A 24,926-nucleotide genomic window follows, 5' to 3' on the forward strand; every position below is an offset into this window, starting at 1 on the left:
CACCGCACTTTCCGCATTTTTGCGCACTGAAACGCCACTCTGTCGCCTTCAAATGTCAAATTTCCAATATACGCGGCCTCTTCCCGCATATTTCCAATCCTCAATCCCACCATTCTCGTCAGTCACGGAGGGGTAATACGGGCAACACGAAAAGAATCCGAAATTCATTTTCCCGCCCTGTACTCCCGCGTCTTCCCTGTCGGATCATATCAGACCGCACGCTTTCTATTTCCTATCGCCCTCTCTCGCTGCGTTTCTCTCACCCTCGCCATTCCGCTGCTGTCCCTATTCAGTCCCTCCGCCGCTCCTTAGCCGTTGCCTTAAGCGGCGTTTTTGTTGATTTTCGGACCTCTGTAGCAATGCCGTCGAGAAAGCGAGGGCATGCGGAGAAAACGCTATGTGAGCCTCAAAGCGTTCACGTGGACGAGGAGAGTGTGACGGTTGTGGATGAGGAGGAAGAGGAAGGGGAAAGTTCGAGAGTTTCGTCGGCGAAGAAGGTGAGAAGTGCCCAATCGAGGTCGTCCAAGTCGTCGTCGAAGAAATCCAATAAAAAGGACGCGGATTCGCAATGTCGGTTGATTGGTGAACCGGTGCCGGACGCAGAGGCCAGAGTGAGGTGGCCTCAAAGATACAATAAGAAGGTTTGGATTCACGAAGATGTTCCTGTTGCTTTTATCTTTTGATCTTACGCTGTTGTTACCGTTTATCCTCTGCTAACGTGTTTGCTTTTGCTTTTCTTTTCGATGCACTGCTTCGTTCTATGTCATTTCGTGCCAGAAAAGTAGCAAAACGGCTAAAAGGTTCGTGCAAAGTGTGGTTTCAGCTGTAAAAGAAAAATACATTTGCTCTATTTGAAGTGTCAAATTTTGTTATTCCTGATTAAATGACTGACGCAGTGACGATAATGACGAAGTCCACGTATACGCAAAATGTCATTACACACAAGCGCAAGTTGACAGTTGCATCTATAATCTGTATGACGATGCCTGTGTCAAAGTAAGTAGCTTAATGGAGCTCATCGATTCGTCATCCAAATTTTTTCTCAGATTACGTTCAGCAGGTTGTATCGCTGCGTATTTCAATTGGTTAATCACCTGTTTTTAAAATTGTGTACTGACTCTCAATTTACAGCAACGGAGGAAAACTGAAATATGTTATATCAATCAGTGCAAGAAATAAATCCATTTCGTTATTTATTAGATGATATGACTAGCTTATTCGAGTGGGTTTTGTTGCCAAGGTTGAATCTGGTGTCTCGTTTAAGGAATGCTGGCATGTTTTACCTCTATTTATGGCATCTTACTGTTATCTTGGTCTAGAAGCCAGTACCTCTATTGCGTATTTATTTGTTTTTATTTTGCAGTTTCTACTGTCGGAAATTGTTAATTTCATATTTTTAAAAGAAATGGACATTCTAGCTCTTGCAAAATTATCTTCTTTCAAGTTATATTGGTGGAGGCACCTTTTAGAAAATGTGCTTTGATATTTTAATTGCCCTCTGTTAGAGTTCTATTGGGGGCAAGGATGTAATGTCAATCTTCTTAAAATCTATCATAAGCAATCAGTGTTGGTCTTCTAGTCTGAGGACGATTTTATGCTCTTGTATATCCTATTGCATATGAATTCCACATGAAAGATCACCTTTTGTTATCAAATTTGGTATCCTATTTCTTATGATGCAATGGCCTTTTTTACACTTGTTCAGGTAGGCAAGAGTATAATTGGTTGCTTATTATATTTTTTAGCAAGATGGACAAGGTAATCCTTACAAGGAATTTTTTTTTTGGCAAGAACTCTTTGAAAGATCAAAAACAATTTTTCTAATGAGTACTTTTAGAAGTAGAGTAACTTAGAGAAAAAAGATTATTGGAAGAGACAAGAGAGAGCTAAAGAATAAGAAAGCCTTATAGAATTAGAAATATGACATATCAGGTTTTATTTGCCTATTCTTCTTCCTATGTTTATAGACCTGGATTCTTTTAGGATTATGAAGGTAATGTATTAAAAACATTACCACAAAAATGTAGGTTTGCACAAAAAATTCTTTTTATAACCTAAATTGTTAAACCTCTTTATGTAGATCATGGTCTTACTTTACATAGTGGTCATAGTAGGGACATAATCATCCACTGTTCAGATAGTTGGATATACAATATGCTCAACTCAAACTATCTAGCACATGTTTTGATCCCTATCCCACTGGATCTTGTGGGAACATAGGAAATGCAAATTTTAGTATTACTACCAAAGATTACTAATCTCCCTCTCTCTCTCCTTTCTCCTCTCCTTTTGCAGGCTGGGCATGGAGAGCCTGACTATATTGGCAGAATAGGAGAATTCTTTCTAGGTACTGATGACAAGGAGTACTTTATGGCACGATGGTTTTTTAAACCTGAAGACACTGTAAGTTCATTGTTCATTGATATTTTGCTTTGTTTGCTTTACATGTGGTTTTAATTCCGTTGATTTAATTGTCCTCAGGTCATTAAAGGAGCCAGCTCACTTGATAAGAGACGGATTTTCATTTCTAGTCTCCAAGATACCAATTCACTTGATTGCATTGTTTCTAAGACTAAAATTGTACAAGTTACATTTGATGTATGTTTTTTCCCTACTCTGTGAATTTACACCAAATCAATTTGAAGTTTTTTTAAGTGGATATTTTTACCCAGGTTCATAAAACGATGAAGCAGAAGAAAATCCCTAATTGTGACTATTACTATGATATGTACTACTCTTTGCCTTATAGTTCCTTCTTGTCCTTACCAGCAGGTACATTGGAACACTGCCATTATAACTAATCATTTATGGTTTTTTAATATATATAATAATTTAAACTTATCTATGTCCCCTTCAGAAAATTCAAGAGCTGGCAGTGACTCATCCTCAACAATTTCAAGTGAAGCTGTTGTTGATGGTGCAGTTGATAGTTCAAGATCATTCGAATCAAGAAATATTTCTTCTGATGGCAAATTCAAAAGATCTGAATTAACATGTTTAGATCTTTACTCTGGCTGTGGTGGGATGTCTACGGGATTATGTTTGGGTGCGAATCTTTCGGGGGTTCAACTTGTTAATGTAAGTTCATTAATGTCTTGTACTCTGTTGCATGTAGGAGGTGATTGTGTCTTGAATTGGGTTTCTTAAAATTTTGTTTCAAGCTAAGTCTAATTTAGTGTTAGCCATCAAAGGACTGTTGTTATATTTGATCTTAAGGGAACGCAGTTGATTGTGGCATTGGAAGTCAAATTTCGTTATATAAATTGTTATAGGAGATGGAAAACCCCGTTTGTCTCTCCTTTGTCATGTGACATGTGTAGCTACATTAATTACTATAGTTTGTTGGTGAAATTTGGTAGTGGTTGGGTTGTTGATGGTGGTTCTTCCTCTTTTGTTATCTCTTTGTTTGGTCCCTCCCTTGCCGATGCATGCAGCAGTTCGGTTGCAATACATAATGTTGTTGATTGTTGGTAGGTGAAAAGTCCAACTTTTTATGGTTGTACATGCACTCGATGTCCTATTGTCCGAAAATGGATGTTATTGTATAAGGGAAAATAGTCCAACATGGGTTTGGGTTTGAAAAGATCCCATACTTAGTCGTTGTACATGTGCTTCTTGTCCAATTGATTGGAAATGGAGGTTATTGTATATGGTAAAATATTCTGACATTGGTTTGAGCTAGAAAAGATCCTACACTTATATGTTGAAAAGTGAATTGACTTTGACCGGTGATGTTGTGAGGAATTGGCCCAACTTTAATACTTGCTAGATCCATTAATTTATGTTTCTTGGCTCTCTCTTTCTCTTTCCTTTTACTTTGAACCTTAATCCTAGAGAGCACCTTGGTGTAGTTTTTTTTTGGTTGAAATGCATATTTCCAAAAGGTGGTTCCCAAAGCATTAAATTTTTCTCAAATTTTGTTTGCTTGCATAAATTGATGTTTTGTGTGACCTATGTAGAGATGGGCAGTTGACTTAAATCCTAATGCATGCAAAAGTCTAAAGATAAACCACCCAGAGACTGAGGTAGATCTATAATCATTGCTTTTTTTTAATTCGTGAGACATTTTATGTTTCTTCTCTTTGGGCAAGATTTCATAGATAAATGCCTTTTCTAGGTGAGAAATGAATCAGTTGAAGATTTTCTATCCTTGCTTAAAGAATGGAAACAACTTTGTGAGCGTTACTCATTGATTGGGACTGAGAAGTCACAGTTGGGCAAGTTGAATCTTGAGGAGGAAGAAGTTGAAGATTGTGAACATTCTTGTCAAGATTCTTCTAAGGAGTTTGAAGTTGCAAAGTTTGTGGGAATTCGCTATGGTGACTTTCCTGACAGCAAGAAACATGGGCTTAAATTAAAGGTAATTAGATGTTTGCAATTTTGACCTTTATTTTATTTTGATTCATGTATCACTCATGTCATTATAATTGTGCAATCCTTGGTGGTCACTAAAACATGAGTAGAGCCTTGGATGAGTCATTTCTATTGAATTCTGTACTGAAATAAGTTAGTCTTGAACCTGTATGAGTAGACTTATAAGAATACTTTTTCATTGGGTTGATTGTGTTGAATGGATGATTGTAATGGGGCAACTTTTGTTTTGTAAAATTGAATGCTCTTGGTTGGTTTTAATTGCTTACACAAAGAGTTCAACACCACACAAATAAATGTCAAGTATTGGTAATGTTTCTTTTAGTTAAAATTTAAATTACAATATGAGCTAAAAAATGTACGTATTCATGTCATTCTTTTGTTTTATTTTTGTTCTTATTAATGGATTGCCATTTTAAGGAAAATAAACGACATATTTGATAGTTTTATAGAGTTGTTTTTTTATTTAATTTGTTCATTGGAATTAATCTGTACAATACATACAAGTATTACATCTCCCTCTTGCTTTTGCTCTCTCTCTTTATATTTATATTTATATTGATAATATTGAGAAAGAAGATTCCGTTAAAAGGGTTCTCAAGGGAGGGAAGAGTACAAAAAGAGGAAAATAAGGAAAAAACGAAATAAAGAACAAAAAGAGGGTCCCCCATGGAAAGGGTCAAGGGAGCTCTAAGTCTAGAGTGTCTCCAACAATGTGGTGTTGATGGGATGTTCCTCTTCATACCCAAGGAGTTAGCAATTCATTGGTGCTTCTAGGGGTGTGTTGCTAGGAAGCTTTAGTATCTTTACACAAGTTTCAAACTAATGATAGTTGGTGATTCTCCTTCTATAATTAGAGGTGTTGTGTCAGATTCCTTTAAGTATGGCTTTCAACTTTGCCACGGTAGCACTACAACAATCAAAAGGAGCAAAATAGACTAGAAGGATATCACTTGAGGAGTCTTTAAGAATGCCACTCCCATTTATGAGACCCTTATTGCCCCAAGAGCTGCCATCAAAGTTGAGCTTAAGGCACCCTTGGGATAATTTGTCAAAATGACCGTTACAGGAATCGTGCAGTCTGAATTGATTATTGTCTAATTCCAATTTATGATGGCACTAGGGATCTGGTATGTGACATGTAGTTTGCTTGCCCAAAATAGTACACACTAGGTAGTTGCTTTGATGATGCTACCAATGGTTTCATGCTTTTCAAAGATCTGTTAGTTCCTTTCTTTCCAAGTGTGCCAAACATTTATAGCAAAGGATAGGCTCAAAAAATATTTCCCATTTTTTTCCCTTGGTATGTAGATAGATTGTTCAAAGAGGCATAAGAAGGATGGGAGACAAAATTTCAGACCAATTCTAGTGAAAAAACACTCCAATCTGTCTTGAGAAGGGACAATGAAGGAAACTGTTGTTTGGATTCTCGGGGGTGTTCCTATCATACTTGGCAATTTTGGTCGTCAATGTTGCTTTCCCTTCAGATCTTCAAAAAGCCGTCTCATGGGCCTCCTATGTATCGAAAGGGATTAAAAATTTGTCATAGATTCGTGTGTAAAGTCAACCCTTCCTCCTTGGTGGCATTGGATATGTATTTTGACATTTGTAATTTAATTTCTTTTATAAACTGGAAATTGGAAGCACATTCCTAGATCTGCCAATCATTTGGCAGACATTTAGGCTAAGTTGGGCATTTTACTCCAACACTTGTTGTGGAGGAAGGCCCACTTAGTTAGGTTTTTTTGTACTCTTCTTCCTATTTAATAGTTTATACATCCTTTATTTAAAAAAAAATGTTGCTTTCCCTTATATGAAGCTGATCCACCTTGAGGATTGTATCCTTTATTGCACACTATAGGATCTCACTTTGTGTAGCTCTGGATAAATTCTTCATTTGGCTTTCTAAGGTAGTATGGTCGTTTGGACTCAAGGATTACTAAAGTTGAAAACTTCCTTTGGAGTGTGAATTACTTATATTTCAACAAACATCTTAGAAACCTCTAATTTGAACTTTAAGTTTGATAAATAAAATTTAAATGACAATAAGTTGGGTTTTTGCAGCTTTTTATAAAGGTAGTGTATAGAGAAAAAAATGGTAACTTTATTTAATGGAGAACAATAACCAGAATTCGTTTTAGTAGAGTAAAGATGGGTTCCTAGTTAGATGTGAAGCCCTTCTACGTGCATTGAAAATCATCTAAACATGAAACATATTTGTTATTCCTCTCTAGGGGAGACTTTTACTAGTAGCTACTAAGTGTAGCTCTACTTGCTGGAATGAAAATAATTTTAATGTGTAAAATTATTAACTTAAGGTTTAATTTCTTTGAAGCTAATGCTCAAGCTTAATAGGAAGCAGGAACTTGAAATAGACTTTCTAGTTGAAACTTTCAACTACAACTATAACTTACAGTCTAATTGATGGTTTCAAGCATGCGTGTGTGGTCAACATTCAAAAATGATGTTTTAAACAAAAAACTAGTTACTTTTTAAGTTAATACTTCCAATAAGAGCAACTTTGTGATTATTTTAGGCATTTTATACTTTCTTGAAAATGAAATTGTAGTTTATAGTCATCTCTGTCAGAGTGGTTTCGTCCACTCTTGTTAGAGTTTGAAGTCTGAGTTAGGTACTTGGCTTTCCGCACCTTAAACGGCTAGTCTTTTCGGGTTGTATTGGCTAGGTATCTGACTCAGAACTTCGTAGTTAAGCGAGCCTGGGTGAGAGTAATTCTAGGATGGGTGACCTCCTGGGAAGTACTCTTGCCTAGGACTTTGACATGGTATCAGAGCTAGGCACGCCACGGCCCGCGTTCGTATCCAGTGAGAAGCGGCTCCAGAATGGGCGGGGTGGGTGTCAGAGTGGTTTCGTCCACTCTTGTTAGAGTTTGAAGTCTGAGTTAGGTACTTGGCTTTCCGCACCTTAAACGGCTAGTCTTTTCCGGTTGTATTGGCTAGGTATCTGACTCAGAACTTCGTAGTTAAGCGAGCCTGGGTGAGAGTAATTCTAGGATGGGTGACCTCCTGGGAAGTACTCTTGCCTAGGACTTTGACAATCTCATTTTAAGACTTCTAAAAAAAAAATTGAACATATATTATGATACAACTTGTGCCTTGGGCCTTTGGTTCAATGGCCACATGGGTGGAAGTCTAGTGTGAGGTCTTGGGTTTAATTCTCATTGGGGAATAAAGGGTGTGTGTGAATGTGTAATTAACATTAACAAAACAAATGCGACTCTTTTTATATTAAGCTTTCTTATTTTTTAAATGAGCCTTGTTTTTCCTTCATAAATATCAGTGATCTTGTGTTTAGAGCTAATTCTTCAACAACATGATGTATTACGTCAACTTCGTTGCCATACTATTTTTTCTAGCATCTTAACAAAATCTTTTTAGTCATGTCTCATTGATGTAGGTGCGTTGGAAAGGTTATGGTCCTAGTGATGATACATGGGAGCCTATTGATGGGTTAAGGTACTAAATGCTTTTGATTTTTTCACTATGATGTCCTGTTAATAATTGTTGTTTTACTATCTTGTATCTTTTTCTATATGATATTTACCTCAAGCATTGCATTTTGCAATAGTAAATGCCAGGAAAGGATTGAGGATTTTGTAAGAAATGGTTACAAATCAGGCATTTTACCTCTTCCTGTAAGTTCTCTTGCTTTAGATGTGTGCATAAATTGAACCTATTTCTCTTGATGGTTGTTTCATGCATGGCATCCTGTTAAACATTTGTTTTGCTTAAGTGCATCTTAATATATTTCTCAATATGATACATATTGATTTCTTGTAGGGTGATGTTGATGTTATATGTGGAGGGCCTCCTTGCCAAGGAATTAGTGGATTTAATCGTTTTAGGAACTATAGTGCTCCATTGGAAGATCCAAAAAATCGGCAAATGGTTGTTTTCATGGATGTAGTAGATTACCTCAAGCCAAAGTATGTTTTGATGGAAAACGTTGTTGATATATTAAAATTTGCGGGAGGTTTTCTTGGAAGATATGCATTGGGTCGTCTTGTCCAGATGAACTACCAAGCAAGATTGGGGATGATGGCTGCTGGGTGTTATGGTTTACCTCAATTTCGCATGCGAGTATTTATTTGGGGTGCCTATCCTTTTGAGGTTTGTGAATGCATCTCTTGTGTGAATTTGTTCATGTTCATGTTTCTGAATGATCATAATGTGTAATCTTTTGCAGACATTTTGCTTTTTGTATTTGGGGCTAATATGGGCAGTTTGATGGATACTTTCATTTTTTACATTCAATGACAACTATAAAAATGTTAGATGAAAGTAGTTTTTTTTTATTTTTTTATCTCGATCACTCTTTTGTTGAACCTCATGTCTCTCCAACAATTTTTATGGATAGTTCCATTCTTGCATTCAATGAAAACTGTAAAAATGTTAGATGAAGGTAGCTTGTTATCTTGATCATTCATATGTTGAACCTGATATCTCATTAACTCTTGCTCGTAGTCAAACCATGAAGGCCTTTTTTTTGAATTATAAAAAAATTATTGTGCAAAGTCAAATACAAAACAAATTTTCTTGAATGAACGACAAACACTTTCTGACCTGCCGGATTCGAACCAATGACCTAAGGATTTCTGCTTGAAGGCCTTTTTGATCCTAACTATTGATAGGATCCACTTAATTAAATTTAACATTGCCGAGTAAGAAAAATTCTCATATTGAAAAATGAGAAAAAAAGTTTATGGATTATCAGGTTGAGTAATTGGCCTCTTAAGTGGCTAGTCATTTTGGGGTAGAATTTGGCTCGACCCAAAAATTAAAAAAAGTTGTTATTCTTTTCTTTTGCACCTTTATTTTTATAACTATCAGGATATAAGTAATGTTGTTAATCGTTAATTTATGTATTTTCTTGTGTAGAAATTGCCTCAGTATCCTCTGCCAACGCATGACGTAGTTGTGCGTGGTGGGGCTCCTGTTGAATTTGAGGTATGGCTGATAGCTTTTAATTGCCTAGTTTCTTTTTATTAGTGTCTAACTAATTGGTTATTTTTTTTGTAACAGCAAAATGTCGTTGCATATGATGAAAATCAGTGTTGTGACTTGGAAAAGGCTTTAGTCCTTGGTGATGCAATATCAGACCTTCCTCCTGTATGCCTGTTGATTTATTTATTCATGAAGTTTGATTGCATTATTGTTGTTTTTGGATTTAATTAGTGTCATGTTAGTCAAATTCACCTGATTTGCTATATCTTCTTGCTGGTATATCTGTTAGCCTCGAGCTTCAATACATGAACTCAAGCTTAATAGCTTGGTTAGATTATAATGGATCCTTGATTAGTTGGTTCAATTGAAACCTGTCCTCTTAGAAGGGTAGGAGAGCAACTTAAGCCAGGAAAATCGCTCAACCTGACTTGTGCTTGGGCTGAGGCAAGCTCTTCTCCTAGAAAGATGGGATTGTCTTGAGGGAAAAAAACCCCCTACAGGTTCAAGGAGCAGACATGGTGTTCCCTCAGCCCTGACTTGTGAAGTCTCATAAGCATCACTTAATCACTTGAACAATGTCATAGATAGGGTGGGGTTGTGTCGATTTATTGGAAACTATACCAGCTCTAAATCCCACCCGGTTTATCTCCTATGCGCTTTTGAAATTATTAAGCCCGAAAGGGAGAAATTTGGCTGATCCTACTGTTTGGTAAAACTGCTGAAACCATCTAACATGTCTAGTCAATTGGATTGGTCCCTCCCCCTTTTTATGTAAGATAGGGAAGGGGAGCTCACACCTATTGTTTCTCTTTGTTTTTCATCATGGAGGGAAGGTAGAGAGGGGTATGGCCCTCTTCTCACTCTCTTTAAGCATGTCGGGAATGTCTCTAGCTTTCCCTTTGCTTGCCAATTTTTTGGTGGCCAATTTAGTTTTTAACATTGATATATTTGTAGAAAAATATCCTAGATAACTTAGATGTCATCAAACTGCTTGGATTCTGGATTTTACATTCAGAAATTTTTCAATTTGAACATTAGGCTTATCAAAATTAGGTCTTGGTCCATCTCAAAATGGCTAGCTAAGAGATCATTTTCATTATAATAACTACAAGATTTTTTCTTGCATTAACATGCGAGATTATTTTTACTAACACTCCCTCATGTGCATGCTTCAACAAATAGATATTGAGCCTGAGATGTGGATAACAGAATTGAAGTACAAACTTAATGGGCCGCATAGTAGACTAAACGGAATAGTTGCCTTGCTTTAATAGTATGTTAAAGTTGGGATCAAAATTGTCTAATAAGTGAGGAGGCCTTTTGCTAGTTAATAAACACAAGATTTCTTGTAAAGTATGTAGGATTATTCTCTTTAACATGTTTGGAGGCTTGAGAAAAGACGTTCGAACTTGCCTCTATTTTGTACAATTTTTCATTGTCATGGTTTTTTCTTCAAAAATCTTTAGTTCTTAGCATTGTTCCTGGTTTTCCAAGTGGAAGTCATCTCAGTCTACTTGACTTTTTTTTTAAATATCTTTTGTATCAGAAGCCTGTCTTGCAACAAAAAGTTGGAGCATTCATGTAGTGCCTTTTTTTTTGCATTTTAATTAAAATTTGTGCTATTGAAGTGTCATCACTTGGAACACATAGAGCTTTAGTAATTTTCAAATGTTTATTTCTTCCAGACCTGGTTCTTGTACAATTATTCTATTAGACTGGTTTCCATGTTTATCTTGAATTTGCAAAGGTTTCGCTGAAATTTTGTGTGTGTGTGTTTTTATTTTTTTTGGTTGAAACACTGTAAAAACATCAGTTTTATATGTTATTATGTTCAAGGAAGTTCTTGTAAAATTTTCAAAACTTTACAGGATTGTGAATAAACAGTTCATTCGTTATTATTTGCCCTTTGCTGTGAAGAAGCATTGTTTCTAGATTATGGAGGCTTAGACAATAATATTGAGATGGTTGTGTTTAAAGTTGAAAGGACAATTATAAATTAAAATTAAACGAAACCTTGCTAGAGGCTAAAGTAGACTAGAAAGAGGGTGTTTTTGGAATGGATTGCACATCTTTACAGAACTAATTGCTCATATCAGCGAAGGGACTGACTGGAGTGCACGGAAAATTGAAAGTAACTGGAATGAAGTTGGAAAAAAACTATACGAAGAAGATTATGTTAGCTAACATTAGAGCAAGATTAAGGATGACTACCATAACATGTTTGCTAAGTAAATATGAGGATGATGCGTAAGATGGTATTGGTGATATTGTGGAATTTCAATTCCATATGGAAACATTTAAAAATGCATTTATCTTATATATACATCTGTGCTTATGGACTTTTCAGATAACAAATTATGAGACTCGGGATGAGATGCCTTATCATGATCCTCCAAAAACAGAGTTTCAACGACTTATTAGATCAAACAAGCTGGGTGAGTTCGATTTGTTATTAAAATCTTGAAGACATGAGCTCCGTTACTAGTTATTCTGCCAAAACATTTTTTTATTCTTCTGTATTGTAGCTGAATTCTTATTTTAATTTATCCTCGTCTTATTAGGATGGCTTGTACTTGCCTGTAATTTGGAGCATTCTAATAAGCTCTGACCATTTTGACTGTTCTTCACTTTCTTGTAAAGCGTAGAAGTGGGTGGCAGCTCTAGTGTTGGACGCAAAACATCCGGAAAGGGTACCCTTTTTGATCATAGATCTCTTCAGCTTAATGAAGATGATTATGAACGTGTTTGTCACATTCCTAAGCAAAAGGTCTCAATTTTATCTGAGTTACCTCGTTAAATATGTTGTTTGGTTTAATTTTTACTTTTTCGATTGACTGGTTAATTGAGTTTCTTACCAGGGTGCAAATTTTAGAAATTTACCCGGTGTTTTACTTGGCCCCGACAAAGTTGTGGAGTGGGATCCTACAATGGAAAGAGTTCTTTTGCCATCTGGAAAGCCTTTGGTAAATATTTATATTCTCCCGAATTACCTATTTGCTTAAGATAAGAGTAATTACTAATATAGCTAATGTTTTCCACGTAGGTCCCAGATTATGCGATGAGTTTCGTAAAAGGAAAGTCTGCGAAGTAAGTAATTTTTTTCCTTTTTCTTGTTCTTTTGGCATAAATCGAGTTCTTGTTTAACAATGAATTTCTATTTCGGAGTACAGTTTTCTAAAGGTGATGCTATAAATATGGAATGGGCATTGTCAAAATACGACTATTTTATTGCCACAAGTTTTTATTTAATATATTGTATGAAAAATAAAATTTCAAAAAGTGGTCTAACTACATGAGCTGCTCAAAGCGTAAATGTGTTTATAAGTGGTGGTTTTTTTGACATTTCTTATTATAGATGCAATATTATCAATTAATGGAAAGTGAATTATTATGTTTTATTTAAACTATGATTTTCTGAACTAATGAAATTTCCAATGAATAATAAAATTACTATTCCATCAATGACGAGGAACTTGTCAAGCCTCAAAATGCAATGAGGATCTTACAACAACATCATAAGATTTCATAAGAAAATGTCTTTAAGTCACAATTGCGGTGGCTTTTACTTGGAATCCAGTTAATTAAATAGTGAGGTTCTCAAAGTACGATCTTTGTGGGTGGCATGTATTTTTTACTTGTCTTTCGAAAAAAACGCTTCATTGCTGACAGCTCTGATTCATAGTTTGCACTGGTTTATTATCTATAATTGTTGGTTCTATTTACAGGCCTTTTGGTCGGTTATGGTGGGATGAAACTGTGCCAACAGTTGTAACTCGAGCGGAGCCTCATAATCAGGTTAACTATTGCTTGGCGTCAAATTGCTTATGCATTATAGAATATTCTGGGTTCTCATTTCTTCAAAACTTTTGGCAGATTATATTGCATCCAGAGCAGGATAGGGTTCTTTCTATCCGAGAGAATGCGAGACTTCAAGGATTTCCAGATTACTATAAGCTTGTTGGACCGGTAAAAGAAAGGTAAGATTGCATTTTTTTAAAAAATTTGTAGTTCCTGATGCTTTCATGCTTCAAATTTTTTTTCGCGGTTTATTCACATCTTGTCTTGGAGACTAACATAATTTTTGTTATGGTGCTAAATTAGTATTTTGTTAAGCGGTAATTATATGTTTAATTTTTTTTAAGTGAGTTTAGTCCTACATTGATTTGTTGGCATTGTGAACTCTTGGCGCATGTCGTATGTTTATAGTTTTCTTAACTATGATGTACAGCTTGACCATGCACTTTCTTCCCACGTATCATTTATTGCCCCATTTTGTATCTAAGATGGGTTGAGAGGGCTAATCCAATATGAAAAGTTATTTGATATAAAATACTATCTTTGTATCTAATGATGATTAATAGTTATCTTATCTGTCTGATCAATGGCTATCTTATCCGTTCGATCATGATCAATGTCTGGACAACTGAGATAGTCATTTTTGTATCGAAGATGGGTTGAGAGGGTCATCCAATCATGACTGGACAACTGAGATAGTCATTTTTGCATGTTTCATACAAAATGACTTTTGGTATTGGAATTAGGACGTGTTGAATGCCTAAGTTTTATCTTATCATATAGAAAAATTGTTTCCCTTCGTTGAAAGAGTCGCAGTTGTGTTTGTTTGGTTCGGGGTTGTTATGGTCGTCTAACAATTTCTGTATTCTGTTTTTAGCTTTTCGAGAGTTATCTAAAATATAGTAAGAATAAATGATACTCTTGTAATATGTTCCTAATGATTAAACTTTGATGCTTCACTTTTGTGGTGGGCAATGACCTGTCTTATCATCATGGATTCTCTAAACGTTCTTTTTGCTCATGAATTAGTATTAGATTGGCATTGGTAATTTGTCAAGATAGCATCCAATTTTACGTTTCCAAAAATTATGTTGTCAACCGATAGTATATTTGTCTTCTGTGTTTTGCAAATAAGAGTTTTGTTATGTTTTCTATTAAAAAATATGCACTATTAGAGAAAGAAGACATGTATTTGCTTAATTTTTTCTTTATTATTATTTTTCACTCTAGGTATATTCAAGTGGGTAATGCCGTAGCAGTCCCAGTCGCTCAAGCTTTGGGATATGCATTGGGGTTAGCTATTCAAGGAATCGTCGATGATAAGCCTCTTATGAAACTTCCAAAGAAATTTCCCCGCGGTGTTCACCGTGTTTCTGCTGAAACAATCGAAGTTCTTGATAATGGAAGTACTTAAGAGTTGTTGTCTCTTATATTAGTCAATTATTTTAATCATTTTTTCTTTTTCTTTGATCCCCTCTCGTTGCTCCCAACTATTGTGTTGTAACGTATCAACATTTAAGCTTTGCCAGCGAACAAACTGTCACAAGGCGCCTTGATCATCATCAAGGATTAATTCTCTGGTTCTTGTTACATCAATTTATCCCTGGTAAGAATATTCATGCCATTCTACTTTTGTTTTCGTATCTTTTAAGTCTATAACAGCGAAGGAAATTTTACGTAATGGCGTTCGATATTCGTTTTTGTGTTTTGAGTGTTTTCTTTGTTGCTTTCGTTGTAGACTGAATGTATTGTCTTGGTTTTCTCCATTAATCAAACGCAAGGAGTGGAGTCTTAAGTTTATGGTATTTCAAAGCGTAAGGTTGTACTGCTTTCGTCTTTTTGTTGAATAGGTGTCCGTGTAACTGTGGACTAACCGAGGAATAGAATTGACTGTTTAATTGACATGATTCCGTCTTATCTAATCTGCCATAGTTAAGCAGATTTTTGAACGGTCAATTACTTACGTGTGGCATCAGCCAGATTTCAGGGGTCATTGCGGAACAGATTACTGATCCCATAGCAATTTTTCATTGCAATTAGAGCATGTTTTTAAACTGTGTTCAGTGTTCTTGTTCTTCTTTCTAAATGTGCAATGTAGCAATGTAGATAGTCAAAATGGTTTTTACCGATCTTATTAAATTAAATTAGTTGTGATTCAATTGGGTCATTTTTAAAATTGTTTTAATATTAGTCATTTGAAGTTGACATCAGTAAGAGATAATCTTATTTCTATGTAGGTAAGATTTTGAATCCTATCTTTTAAAATCTCTAATTCTTTTTTAAAAAAATGGTTGAACTGGACTAAATTGACCAATTTGGTTCAACTTCTGATCAGACCAATTAGCCAAGTATATATGTTTTTAGCCAAAACTTTTTTCTTATACAACAACCTGAAAAAGGTTTGGTTTCTGTTCAATTGGGTTGAACGGGCACTTGTATTTACAGGGGCAGTGGTTTTTTTTTTTTTTCTGCACAATTTCAAATGTGTTGAATATTGTACGTCTGTTTCATATTATATACTGGCAGCTTAAGCTCTTGGTCTTCGTATTCTAAAAATTTGACTAGATATTTAACTTTGAGGATAATGGTAATCCTTTCACACTTGTTTTTATTATTTCTCACTACCAGTTTCGTTCAAGATTGTAATGGCTCTTCTCTGGACGTGCAGGGCTTGGAGAGTTCGTCTGCAGATTATCGAAGTCTTACAAGGGCTGAAAACCAGTCGAATTTTGGTGTTATAGTATGTATTCTTCATTGTCCGCTAGATAATTGTTCGGATTATTCATTTTCTCTTAGATAGATTGTTGGACTTTTCAGCCCTCGGGGTTATCTTTCGACTAACAACAGTGATATGATGATTTTGTCTCATTTCTGGGAACGAAATATGTTCCCTTTCGTGCTAATCATGTGACTACAAATGTGACCTACTCGCTTTATCAATCAATTTATGTTGGCGATTATCACTAAATAATTCTGTGTATAATAAATCAACCGGATGAATCTTGTTCACTTAACGATGAATACGTATTGGTTTTTTTACCAGACAATCGATAAATATTTAATTTTAAAAGACGGTTTCAAGCAAGAAAACGAGGAAAACCCAGTTTATATTTATTGATACAAAGGGATATTTTTGAAGTACTTACGCTAACAGCTTTTACTTCGAATTACACGATTATTGGCACCGCACAGAAAAACCGCCTTCCTGAAAACCTACTCGAGATTAAAATTTCGGAACCTGAAACTGCAAGCTTCTCTTAACTTAGTTCATGTCATCAAACAGCGGCAATCTTCTGCGCTTCCAGATCGGCGGCCTTCTGCAGAAGGCTACTCCCATCATCGATTGCAATCTGGATCGGAGACGAGCCGAGACCGTCCGCTATCGCCAGCATGATTTTCTTCATCTCCGACCTGAACTCCTTGAGGTCGACGGTCCCGCTGTGGTCGCAGTCGAATTTGTCGAAGATCGAGTTGTACAGAGCGGCTAATTGCTCCGGCGGCGTGGCGACGTCGACGCCGAAGTGAGTCTCGATGAGACGCAGACACTCGAAGGCTTTCCGCAGCTCGGAGCGGGAAAGAACGCCGTCGTCGTTGAGGTCCAAACAGGCGAAATGCTCATCAACGTTTTTCTGGAAAACTGCCTCGTCGTCGACGAAAGCTTGCACCGTCGATCCGTCTACGATGATCACGCCCATTTCCTTTTTCTCTCTCTGATCCCAGCTGAGTCTTGTTTGTTTGAAGAAGTTGAGGATGCCGAGGTATCACGGGGATACTTTAAGAGGTTGAGAACACCAGAACACCAGAATGCGGATCGCAGTTTTGCGAAAATTACGGTTCCCACAGAGTGGACTGCCGTTTGGATTGGACCGGTCGTCCAGTTGAAAAGGTATTTCACTTGAACCGGGTTTACTTATCCCATTAAATTGACTTCTAACTTGAGCTATACAACTTGTACAGAATTGGCTGGTTGAACAAGTTTTAATGGGACCTCATCTCTTGTTTAGGTTCCAAGTCCTGAAAACCAAAAATGAGTCAAAACTCAATTAACTCGCCCAAAGTAGCGATCGATAAACCGAGTAACCTAACCTGATTAATTGAGTCGCATTCTTATAGGGAATACAAGAATCGGGTATGGAAGGTGAATAGGGTTAGTGACTCTTCTTGAAGGGATTAATGAGTACAAATATATTAAGTTTATTAGCTAGTGAAAACTTCACATAAGAGAGCTTTCGAGACTTTGTCATGGTTCCCTCGATTTTATCATATTATCAAGGTTGATTCACTAACTCAATCACTAAAAAGTTTCTGGTTTTTTCCATTAATGCAGCGAAAATCGTTACAGAACTACTGGAGACGCAGTTTCTATTTATTTTCTTACATCCGGTATTAAAATGCAACTGAATTGCTCTCTTCAAAAATCAAAAAATAAATCCCTGAATCGTTCTTTCAGCCACTGCGAAGAGAATCATGCTCGACGACCTTCATTAGCAAGCTGTCGCCCCCGATTGCGATCTGCACCGGCGACTCTCCGATTCCCTGCGCCAGAGCCAGCATGATTTCCCTCATCTCAGTCCGGAACTCGTACATGTCCACGATCCCATTGTGATCCGCGTCGAACTTCTGGAAGAGAGCGTCGTAATGGTTGGCGATTCCGGGTCCGCTGGCGTCGCATCCCACGAGCTTCAGCCCTTCGAATCCCTTTCTGAGCTCGGGTAAGGAAAGGACGCCGTCACCGTCGGTGTCGAGCATCCCGAAACGCTCCTTGACCATGGCGTCGAATAAGTCGCCGTCTTCGACAAATCGTCTCACCATTGGACCGTCAATCATCGTGAGGGTCATTTTTTTCGCAGCTGAAATTAAACTCTGCTCCTTTTTCCCCCTTCTCCTCTGTACTTTTTTCACTTCGTCTCCTCGGACCTTCCTTTCTCCGCTCTCTACGTTCGCCTTCTATACAGTTTTTTTCGGAATTTCAGTTTTCTTTTTCTGGTGGTCGAGAGAAGTCAGTCCGCAGGCGGGGGAAATGGCTTGCATGGGCGTTCGTTGGGCCATGATAGCGTTGGGTGCATGTTAAACAACCAATAGTTTCGGAAACCAGAGACATCCACCTCAAGTCAATTCAGGTTTCAGGGTTCAGAATCCGTTGGAACAAGTCTATTTATAAGAAATGGAATTCTCGACCCATGTGTTGCAAAATCGAAATTTATCAGAAAAGAAGCTGCTGTTCAACGAGCATTTCACATGAGTTTCTGCAAGTTCTTTCCATGGCTACGGATTCAGCGATGTTTACAATCAGTTCAGTGGTTCACCTAAAAAGAGAAGATTTATCCAACAGAGCAAATCACCTGACTGAAAACCGGTCTTATCATGCCTAACAGAACCCAAAAACAATATATAAGATTGTTTTTTTCCTTTATTTAAAATCCCTTATCAACAATGAACTCCTTTTATTGCGGATTGGTCTCAAACTTAATAGAAATCCTTCACTGTTGGTTGGTGACCAGCTACACCAATGCCGACAGTAGACAACCAAACACACAACCAGAGCAATGTCTCTTCGAGGGCCCAGGAGAAAGACATCTATCATCAAATGCGTCTCAGTTCCTCTGTCGTGAGTGCTGGCAATGGCGGTGATTCGCATATAGCCAGACAAGGCGGGCACGAAAAGACGAAATCAGACGGAAGAGCTTTACTGCTTTAGACTTTAGTTGGAAAGAACGGAAGCCGAGGAGAGAAAAAGCAAAGGGATCTCTATCTCTGCTTTTATTCAAAGCAAAGCAGCAAATCACCTCCGTCCTCCTCGCTCTCTCTCTCACCCAGTCCGACTTTTCTCTCTCCTTATCATCTTCTCCGAGTAAAGCAAATGATTGTGCGTTTAATTGCCAGCAAAAGCTGTCTCGCTCCTCTTATTTAAAGATTCTCCCTGACCTGCGTATACTCCCTTTTCAGGCTTTTCCTTTTCCCCTTCTGGGTGTCGCGTTCTCCCAGTCACCCAGTCCACCAAATCAAATCGCTTCTGGGTTCTGCAAATGTCAATCCAGTTCACCCAGATTTGATAATATTAGTTTCGCGAGTACAACCAAGAGTTATTTCTGGGTTGTCGACGAATCTGATCTTCTATCAGTTCGTGCAATTAGAAGACTACAGTGACGGAGAGGGACACTTCAGTGTTTTTGTTCTGAATCGAACTCTCGAAATCTTAAATCTTAAATCATAAATGCTTTGTCCAATGTATGTCACATAGGATTCCATACTTTTTTAATGCCTTAGGATTGATCAAAGGAGAATGGATTAATGGCTTTTTGAGGTAGCTAGATGAGCATCAATCTGGAATCTGGACCGTCCAATGTTGACATTCTGCACTAGTTTTTTTCATTAATGTTTTTTTCAGGCTTTAGTCTTTGATTCCTCTAAAAAATTAGCTTTTCACATGTCTGACCTCTGCCTCTATTCTCCTCCATTTCATTCAAAGCTTTTGGCATCAAAGGCGTAGATTACAATTTTCTGGTCTTTCTGAGTTAGGGAGGAAGAAGGAAGTAGAACTTATTTTCTGGTATTTTATTGAAAAAGAACAAAGCAAGACTTTTATCAAAAGCCACATGATTACTTGATTCAAATATGTGAATTTTTTTTTTTTGTGTTTTCAATGGTATGAAAATAAATTAATTAAATTTATTTATATATATATATATATGAAGACAATTAAAGAAAATAAATCTCGAATAGGGTTAGTTTTAATGAAGTCGATTAGGGCCGTTTGTGCTGTCACAAAAGAATATAAAAAATTTCTACTGGAAAAAATTTATTTCGATTGATTTTTCTACGTTTATGTTTTCTTATTTTCTTTTTTAATCGTTTTTTTATCGAATGAAAATATTAAATTTTTTTATTCTTGGTTATGTACTTATTTTATTTTTAATTATTTTTATTAGAGCAATAAAAAACCTTTTTTTATCACAAATCACAAACCAACCAAATTTTAATTGAATTAAAATTTCAATATTTTTAATTAATATTAATATTTCTCTAAACACCTTTTCAAGAGATTAAATTTTGAGGTATTAAAAATCGTATATGGAGAGTATAGACGTTGGCTTTTAGCTTTCAACAAAAGGAAAAGCGTGAAAGAATACTGTGAAAGTCAGGAAAAAAGAAGGGAACGTTACAGAGCTCGCGTGCATGCATGCGTGCGGCGGACAGAATAAACGGACCCTCCTTCGTCTTCCCCACCTAGACGAGATCTAGACTGCCTTTAAATTCCCCTCCAGAGCAAAATTCCACACACATATAAAGCACAAAAAGAAACGTTGCTTCGCCTTTCGCTTTATCTTTACCAGACGACCATGCTCCTTTATTTTGTTCCCCTTTAAAATCTGAATTCCTTGGCCCCCATCTCTCGCCTGCGATTCTCTCTTCTCTGTCTTCTACAGATCACCAGATAAGTTATACTCTTTAAAAGGGTGATTCGTGCAGAAGAAGCTGAAGTTGGGAAGAAAACAAACAAGAATGGAGATTTTATCCCAGATGTGGTCTTTCCTTGGTCTGCTCACCGTGCTTCAGAATGTCTTGCCTTCGCAGCTTCTCTCCCTGCTGCACTCGCTCTGGCAATCTGTTCAGGACGCTCTCAGTCCTTACTCTTACTTCGAGATACCGGAGTTCAATGGCTACTCAGGGGTCGACGTTAACGATCTTTACAGTATGGTGCATCTCTACCTCAACTCGTTGGATCCCACTGCGAGTTGCCCTCGGCTGACGCTCACTCGGCCGAAGAACTCCACCCGGATTTCCTACACCGTCTCCCCCAATCAAACTCTCCAGGATAGCTTCGACGGCCACGCGCTGTGGTGGACGCACCATGTCGAGACTGTCCAGGACTCGCTCGAGGAGAAGCGGAGCTTTTCCCTCAAGCTCCCCAAGCGCGAGCGGAAGATCTTCCTGCCCAAGTACCTCGCCGAGGTTGCGGCGAGAGCAATGGAATTCGAGCGGGTGTTGCGGGAGCGGCAGCTTTATACAAACGCCCGCGATCATGGATGGGCTTCGGTTCCCTTCCGCCACCCTTCCACCTTCGATACTCTCGCACTAGAGCCGTCGCTGAAGGAGGAGATCAAAAGGGACTTGACGGCTTTCGTCGATGGACAGGAGTTCTACAGACGAGTCGGCCGTGCTTGGAAGAGAGGGTATTTGCTCTATGGTCCTCCTGGATCTGGGAAATCCAGCTTGATCGCCGCCATGGCTAACTATCTCCGGTACGACGTCTACGACCTGGAGCTGACGAAGGTTTCCGACAATACGGAGCTGCGAGAGCTTTTGATACAGACGACCAACCGCTCCATTATCGTCATCGAGGACATCGACTGCTCCCTCGACCTCACGGTGGACAGACAAATGCTGAAGACGAAACGGTCGGAGCAGAGAAGTGCTTGCGGTACCGACGACGGTGAAGATGGACGAGTGACGCTGTCGGGCCTTTTGAACTTCACGGACGGCCTCTGGTCCTGCTGCGGGGAGGAGAGAATCATCGTCTTCACGACCAACCACGTCGACAACATCGATCGGGCGCTGATCCGGCAAGGGAGGATGGATATGCACGTCCGGCTGGGCACCTGCGGTTACGAGGCTTTCAAGGTGCTCGCCAGAAACTACCTGGGGCTGGCGGAGTCGGAGGAGCACGTGCTCCTCCACGTAGTGGAGAGCTGCATCAGAGCGGGAGGCACCCTGACACCCGCTGAGATCGGCGAGATTCTGTTGAGGAACCGCAGTGACACCGACCACGCCATGAGAGAGGTGATCGCGGCGCTGCAAAGGAGCATCTTGAGAGGGGAAAGGCTGGCCGCGACGGCTACGCAGGCAGCGGCTGCAGCAACGGAATCGGACGACACTGGAAGGTCGGTTTCGGACCTGGAGGAGTTGATGTCGGAGGACGCGTCGGGGAGTGTGCGGATCGGCGAGAAGCGCCGTAAAGTGGGGTCAAGCTGGGAGAAGAAGGTGAGGTTCCTAGCGAAGCTCAAGGGTCTGACGAAATCCGACTCGGGTAGGAGGGGAGTGTAGGCTAGAAGCTTCGGCGTAGTTTAGCACGGCGCAAGAACCTAACACTCTGAACCGGAAGGTTGACTAAAGACTTTTTGACTGATTAGAACTTTGGTCAACCGGAATAGCTTTTTTCTTTTTTTTTCGCCTGTAACTGGTGTATGATAAGGCGTTAAGACAAGAGCACTGTAAAACGTAGAGAGGTGATTATTAATTACAGTCACGGAGAAATAAAGAATGCGCTTACTGGCAAATTTAATTGTTCTAAGCTCCAACCTCATTAATTAATTACTATAAAAAATATCAAAATTATCCACTAATAAAAGTTTATTTAAATTAGCCAAATTTTTAAAAATAAAAAATACCCATATAAAATATTATTATTTTATAATTAGATACACTTTAATTTTTTATAAAATATTATTTCAGAATAACAATAGTTATTATTATTATTATATAATTATAAATAGAATTTTAATTATAATATTTCAATAATTATAGATATTTTAGTTCTTAGGCTTGTATATATTTTTTTTTATTATAAAATTTTAAAAAATATTAATTTTACTTTCTTTTCCATTTTCCTTATACATCCAAACGAATCGGTTTCTCTCTTATTTTTCATGGGCATCCAAATAAGAGAAAATAAATCTTTTTTCTTTTCTTTTCTTTTCTAAGAGTTCCAAACAAACTCTAAATGTCTAGCATAAAATGTTTTGTTAAAATATATATATATATATATATATATATATATATATTTAATATGATTTTTTAAAGGGATTAAAAATAAATAAATATTCTATTTTTCTAAAAAGAAACTGAGTAAAAACTAATTAAAAAACTAAAATAATTCTTGAATATTTCTTAATAAATACGTGTTTTATAACATTGCGAGACTGCCAAATGGACCATGGTTCGTCAAACCCAGGTCAGGTTGGCGAAGTGGGGGTCAGTTCATCCTAAGTTCAGGGTTACACTTGGGACTGGTCAAAAGGGATTTATCCAACCCTAATCCGAGTTAACTTTGCCCAGATGCGGGTCAACCTGTTGGGTAGGTAAGCCTCAACCAGGCTCCGAGTATTCCGTCGTTGTGCCCATTGCCAGTTTACTGTAGGATAGTACCTTTTTTAACATTATACGCAGTACTCTATTTAAAACCGACAAAGTAAACAGCTAAGCTCATCTTCGTCGTCGTCATCGTTCGGTAATCCTGGTCTGCTCATCAAGCCCTCCGGACTCAAAAAAAAATTGCACGAACAGATTTGGACATAGAAATTTAAGCTGATTAAATCTACTCGCATAGCCAAATAAATGCTTCATTGAACTAATCTATGGGTTTCGCCTGACTTACATTCAGTAGCATGTTGTCATAGAAGCACAAGACAAGCCAAAATAACACAGAAAGAAAACTGAGTCTGGGTTGAGATACAGATGAGGGAAACAAGAAAGCTGCTAAACTTGCTATCAAATAGGTCTTCGTAATTCCACTTACATGGTTTATATCAGACGCGATGCAGATGAGAGTAAATGAAACCTACCTAAAGCTTAAGCGCTGGAAGGAAGGCTGGTAGGAGATGAGAAAGAAGAGCAGGAGGAGCACGAGAGCCAGGCCCCAGGGAGACCCCCCGGCTCGATGAATTGCACCCGGTTCGTAGTCCGGCACGGCGAAGCTGTACTGACTCGACGGCGGCACCGCGGAGAGCCAGTGAACAACCACCAGTATCAGCAGCGGCAATACGACCAGCAGGCGCTTTAACTGCTCGGCGGCTGTCACCATAATCGCCTCGTAGACGACGTACCAGAGGAAGAAGAAGCAGAGGAGCGCGAGGGAGGCGACGGCCAGGAGGGGCTGGTACGAGTATCCTTCAAAGGTCGAAGAGACGTGGGGCTTGTGCTCGGATGCCATGGAGGAAACCCAGAGGGTTGGAACGAAGAAGAAGAAGATAGATTCTGAGGAAGACTGAACTGAACTGTCTGTGCAACTCGAATTATTAACTGGGAAAGCATTTGGGAGGGGAAACGAATTTATTAATCGTACCTGCACGAGTACGAGTGGATTTTTGTCAGTTTTCGGTAAAATAGAAAAGCTGCTATTCAAATAACCCGCTTCGTCTTGTCCATGATACGTGAGGGCTTATATGTGGGACCTTTCACGTGTGCTCAATTGGGATTAGAAGGGCACCATGTTAACTGGTTTGAGAATCGTTCCAACTCGGCTAAAAAAAACTCTCCTGGAATTTAAAAAAGAAAAGAAAAGAAAAGAAAAACAGACGAACTCGATCGAGATTCCTTCTGTTTCAGAAAAAGTTTTGATTATTTGACATGTCGTGTACGATGAGATTAGACACTGGAGTTCTGAAGCGGAGAGAGAAGAGAGAAGATGCTGAAAGCTCTGGAGCTCTGCAAGTCGAGATTGGCTTTTTTCTCACGGGCCACGGCGGTCTCCAAAGAACTGTTTTGGCCTTTTACTTTGAATTATAATCGATTGGTTATAATTTTTTATCTTGTCTTTAGTGTTTGTTTGCAACGCGAGAAGGCGCATTTTGCTTCCCTACCCTCACGTGACGCTTGCATCATAACCGACCAATTGCACGTCCACCCCTGCAATGGATTAGGAGGACTCAGAGTAGAGAGGGTTGGAAATGTCTTTGCACTGGTAAACTCTAGATTTGAATGAAAGGAAGAGCCAAGCTGAAGTAGAGTTCACTTCCATTAATTTCCGAGTATTTCTGTTTTTTCTTTACTTTCTGTACTTTCTGTATTATCTCGTGA

At 38.3% G+C, this 24,926-nt stretch overlaps 5 protein-coding genes across 8 annotated transcripts; 2 read left to right on the forward strand and 3 right to left on the reverse strand.

Annotated features, from left to right (window-relative positions):
- The first annotated feature begins 264 nt into the window (after nucleotides 1-264).
- Nucleotides 265-15,959, forward strand: LOC137958946 (DNA (cytosine-5)-methyltransferase 3-like). Of its 4 annotated transcripts, XR_011114024.1 has the most exons (22): nucleotides 265-641; nucleotides 778-800; nucleotides 897-996; nucleotides 2,296-2,403; nucleotides 2,482-2,598; nucleotides 2,673-2,772; nucleotides 2,858-3,078; nucleotides 3,960-4,025; nucleotides 4,118-4,360; nucleotides 7,789-7,847; nucleotides 7,960-8,026; nucleotides 8,172-8,501; nucleotides 9,270-9,338; nucleotides 9,414-9,500; nucleotides 11,683-11,770; nucleotides 11,981-12,102; nucleotides 12,194-12,298; nucleotides 12,379-12,422; nucleotides 13,061-13,130; nucleotides 13,209-13,312; nucleotides 14,361-14,736; nucleotides 15,799-15,959. XR_011114024.1 is itself a non-coding variant. In XM_068806168.1 (21 exons), exons 1-21 carry the CDS (start codon nucleotides 360-362, stop codon nucleotides 14,542-14,544), a joined length of 2,589 nt encoding a protein of 862 aa, XP_068662269.1. In that variant the 5' UTR covers nucleotides 265-359; the 3' UTR covers nucleotides 14,545-14,754. The 4 variants fall into 4 exon arrangements, 3 of the variants coding, with proteins under 3 accessions (XP_068662269.1, XP_068662270.1, XP_068662271.1); XM_068806168.1 differs by lacking the exon at nucleotides 15,799-15,959 and having other exon boundaries at nucleotides 14,361-14,754; XM_068806169.1 differs by lacking the exon at nucleotides 15,799-15,959 and having other exon boundaries at nucleotides 2,694-2,772; nucleotides 14,361-14,754.
- A 258-nt stretch (nucleotides 15,960-16,217) lies between these two features.
- LOC137958947 (uncharacterized) lies at nucleotides 16,218-16,900 on the reverse strand. Its single transcript, XM_068806171.1, has one exon. It carries the CDS (start codon nucleotides 16,823-16,825, stop codon nucleotides 16,406-16,408), a length of 420 nt encoding a protein of 139 aa, XP_068662272.1. The 5' UTR covers nucleotides 16,826-16,900; the 3' UTR covers nucleotides 16,218-16,405.
- Nucleotides 16,901-17,576: 676 nt separating this feature from the next.
- Nucleotides 17,577-17,942, reverse strand: LOC137959647 (uncharacterized). Its single transcript, XM_068807002.1, has one exon. The coding sequence runs from the start codon at nucleotides 17,940-17,942 to the stop codon at nucleotides 17,577-17,579; it is 366 nt and encodes a 121-aa protein (XP_068663103.1).
- Nucleotides 17,943-20,545: 2,603 nt separating this feature from the next.
- Nucleotides 20,546-22,399, forward strand: LOC137959721 (AAA-ATPase At4g30250-like). The gene has a single exon (XM_068807055.1). It carries the CDS (start codon nucleotides 20,634-20,636, stop codon nucleotides 22,173-22,175), a length of 1,542 nt encoding a protein of 513 aa, XP_068663156.1. The 5' UTR covers nucleotides 20,546-20,633; the 3' UTR covers nucleotides 22,176-22,399.
- Nucleotides 22,400-23,688: 1,289 nt separating this feature from the next.
- On the reverse strand, nucleotides 23,689-24,060 carry LOC137959648 (uncharacterized). Its single transcript, XM_068807003.1, has one exon. The coding sequence runs from the start codon at nucleotides 24,058-24,060 to the stop codon at nucleotides 23,689-23,691; it is 372 nt and encodes a 123-aa protein (XP_068663104.1).
- Between the last annotated feature and the right edge of the window lie 866 nt (nucleotides 24,061-24,926).

The sequence above is a fragment of the Aristolochia californica genome, unplaced genomic scaffold, assembly GCF_029961685.1.
Source record: "Aristolochia californica isolate CCGP_79_NKW_82.1479 unplaced genomic scaffold, dmAriCali1.0.hap1 SCAF_3, whole genome shotgun sequence".
NCBI classification, from domain to species: Eukaryota; Viridiplantae; Streptophyta; class Magnoliopsida; order Piperales; family Aristolochiaceae; genus Aristolochia; species Aristolochia californica.

Coding starts and splice junctions, on each gene's coding strand:
- LOC137958946 (XM_068806168.1), top strand. CDS start 360: ATGCCGTCGAGAAAGCGAGGGCATGCGGAGAAAACGCTATGTGAGCCT. Junction 7,848..7,959: donor GAGCCTATTGATGGGTTAAG/GTACTAAATGCT, acceptor ATTTTGCAATAG/TAAATGCCAGGAAAGGATTG. Junction 13,131..13,208: donor GAGCGGAGCCTCATAATCAG/GTTAACTATTGC, acceptor AACTTTTGGCAG/ATTATATTGCATCCAGAGCA.
- LOC137958947 (XM_068806171.1), bottom strand. CDS start 16,825: ATGGGCGTGATCATCGTAGACGGATCGACGGTGCAAGCTTTCGTCGAC.
- LOC137959647 (XM_068807002.1), bottom strand. CDS start 17,942: ATGGTGAGACGATTTGTCGAAGACGGCGACTTATTCGACGCCATGGTC.
- LOC137959721 (XM_068807055.1), top strand. CDS start 20,634: ATGGAGATTTTATCCCAGATGTGGTCTTTCCTTGGTCTGCTCACCGTG.
- LOC137959648 (XM_068807003.1), bottom strand. CDS start 24,060: ATGGCATCCGAGCACAAGCCCCACGTCTCTTCGACCTTTGAAGGATAC.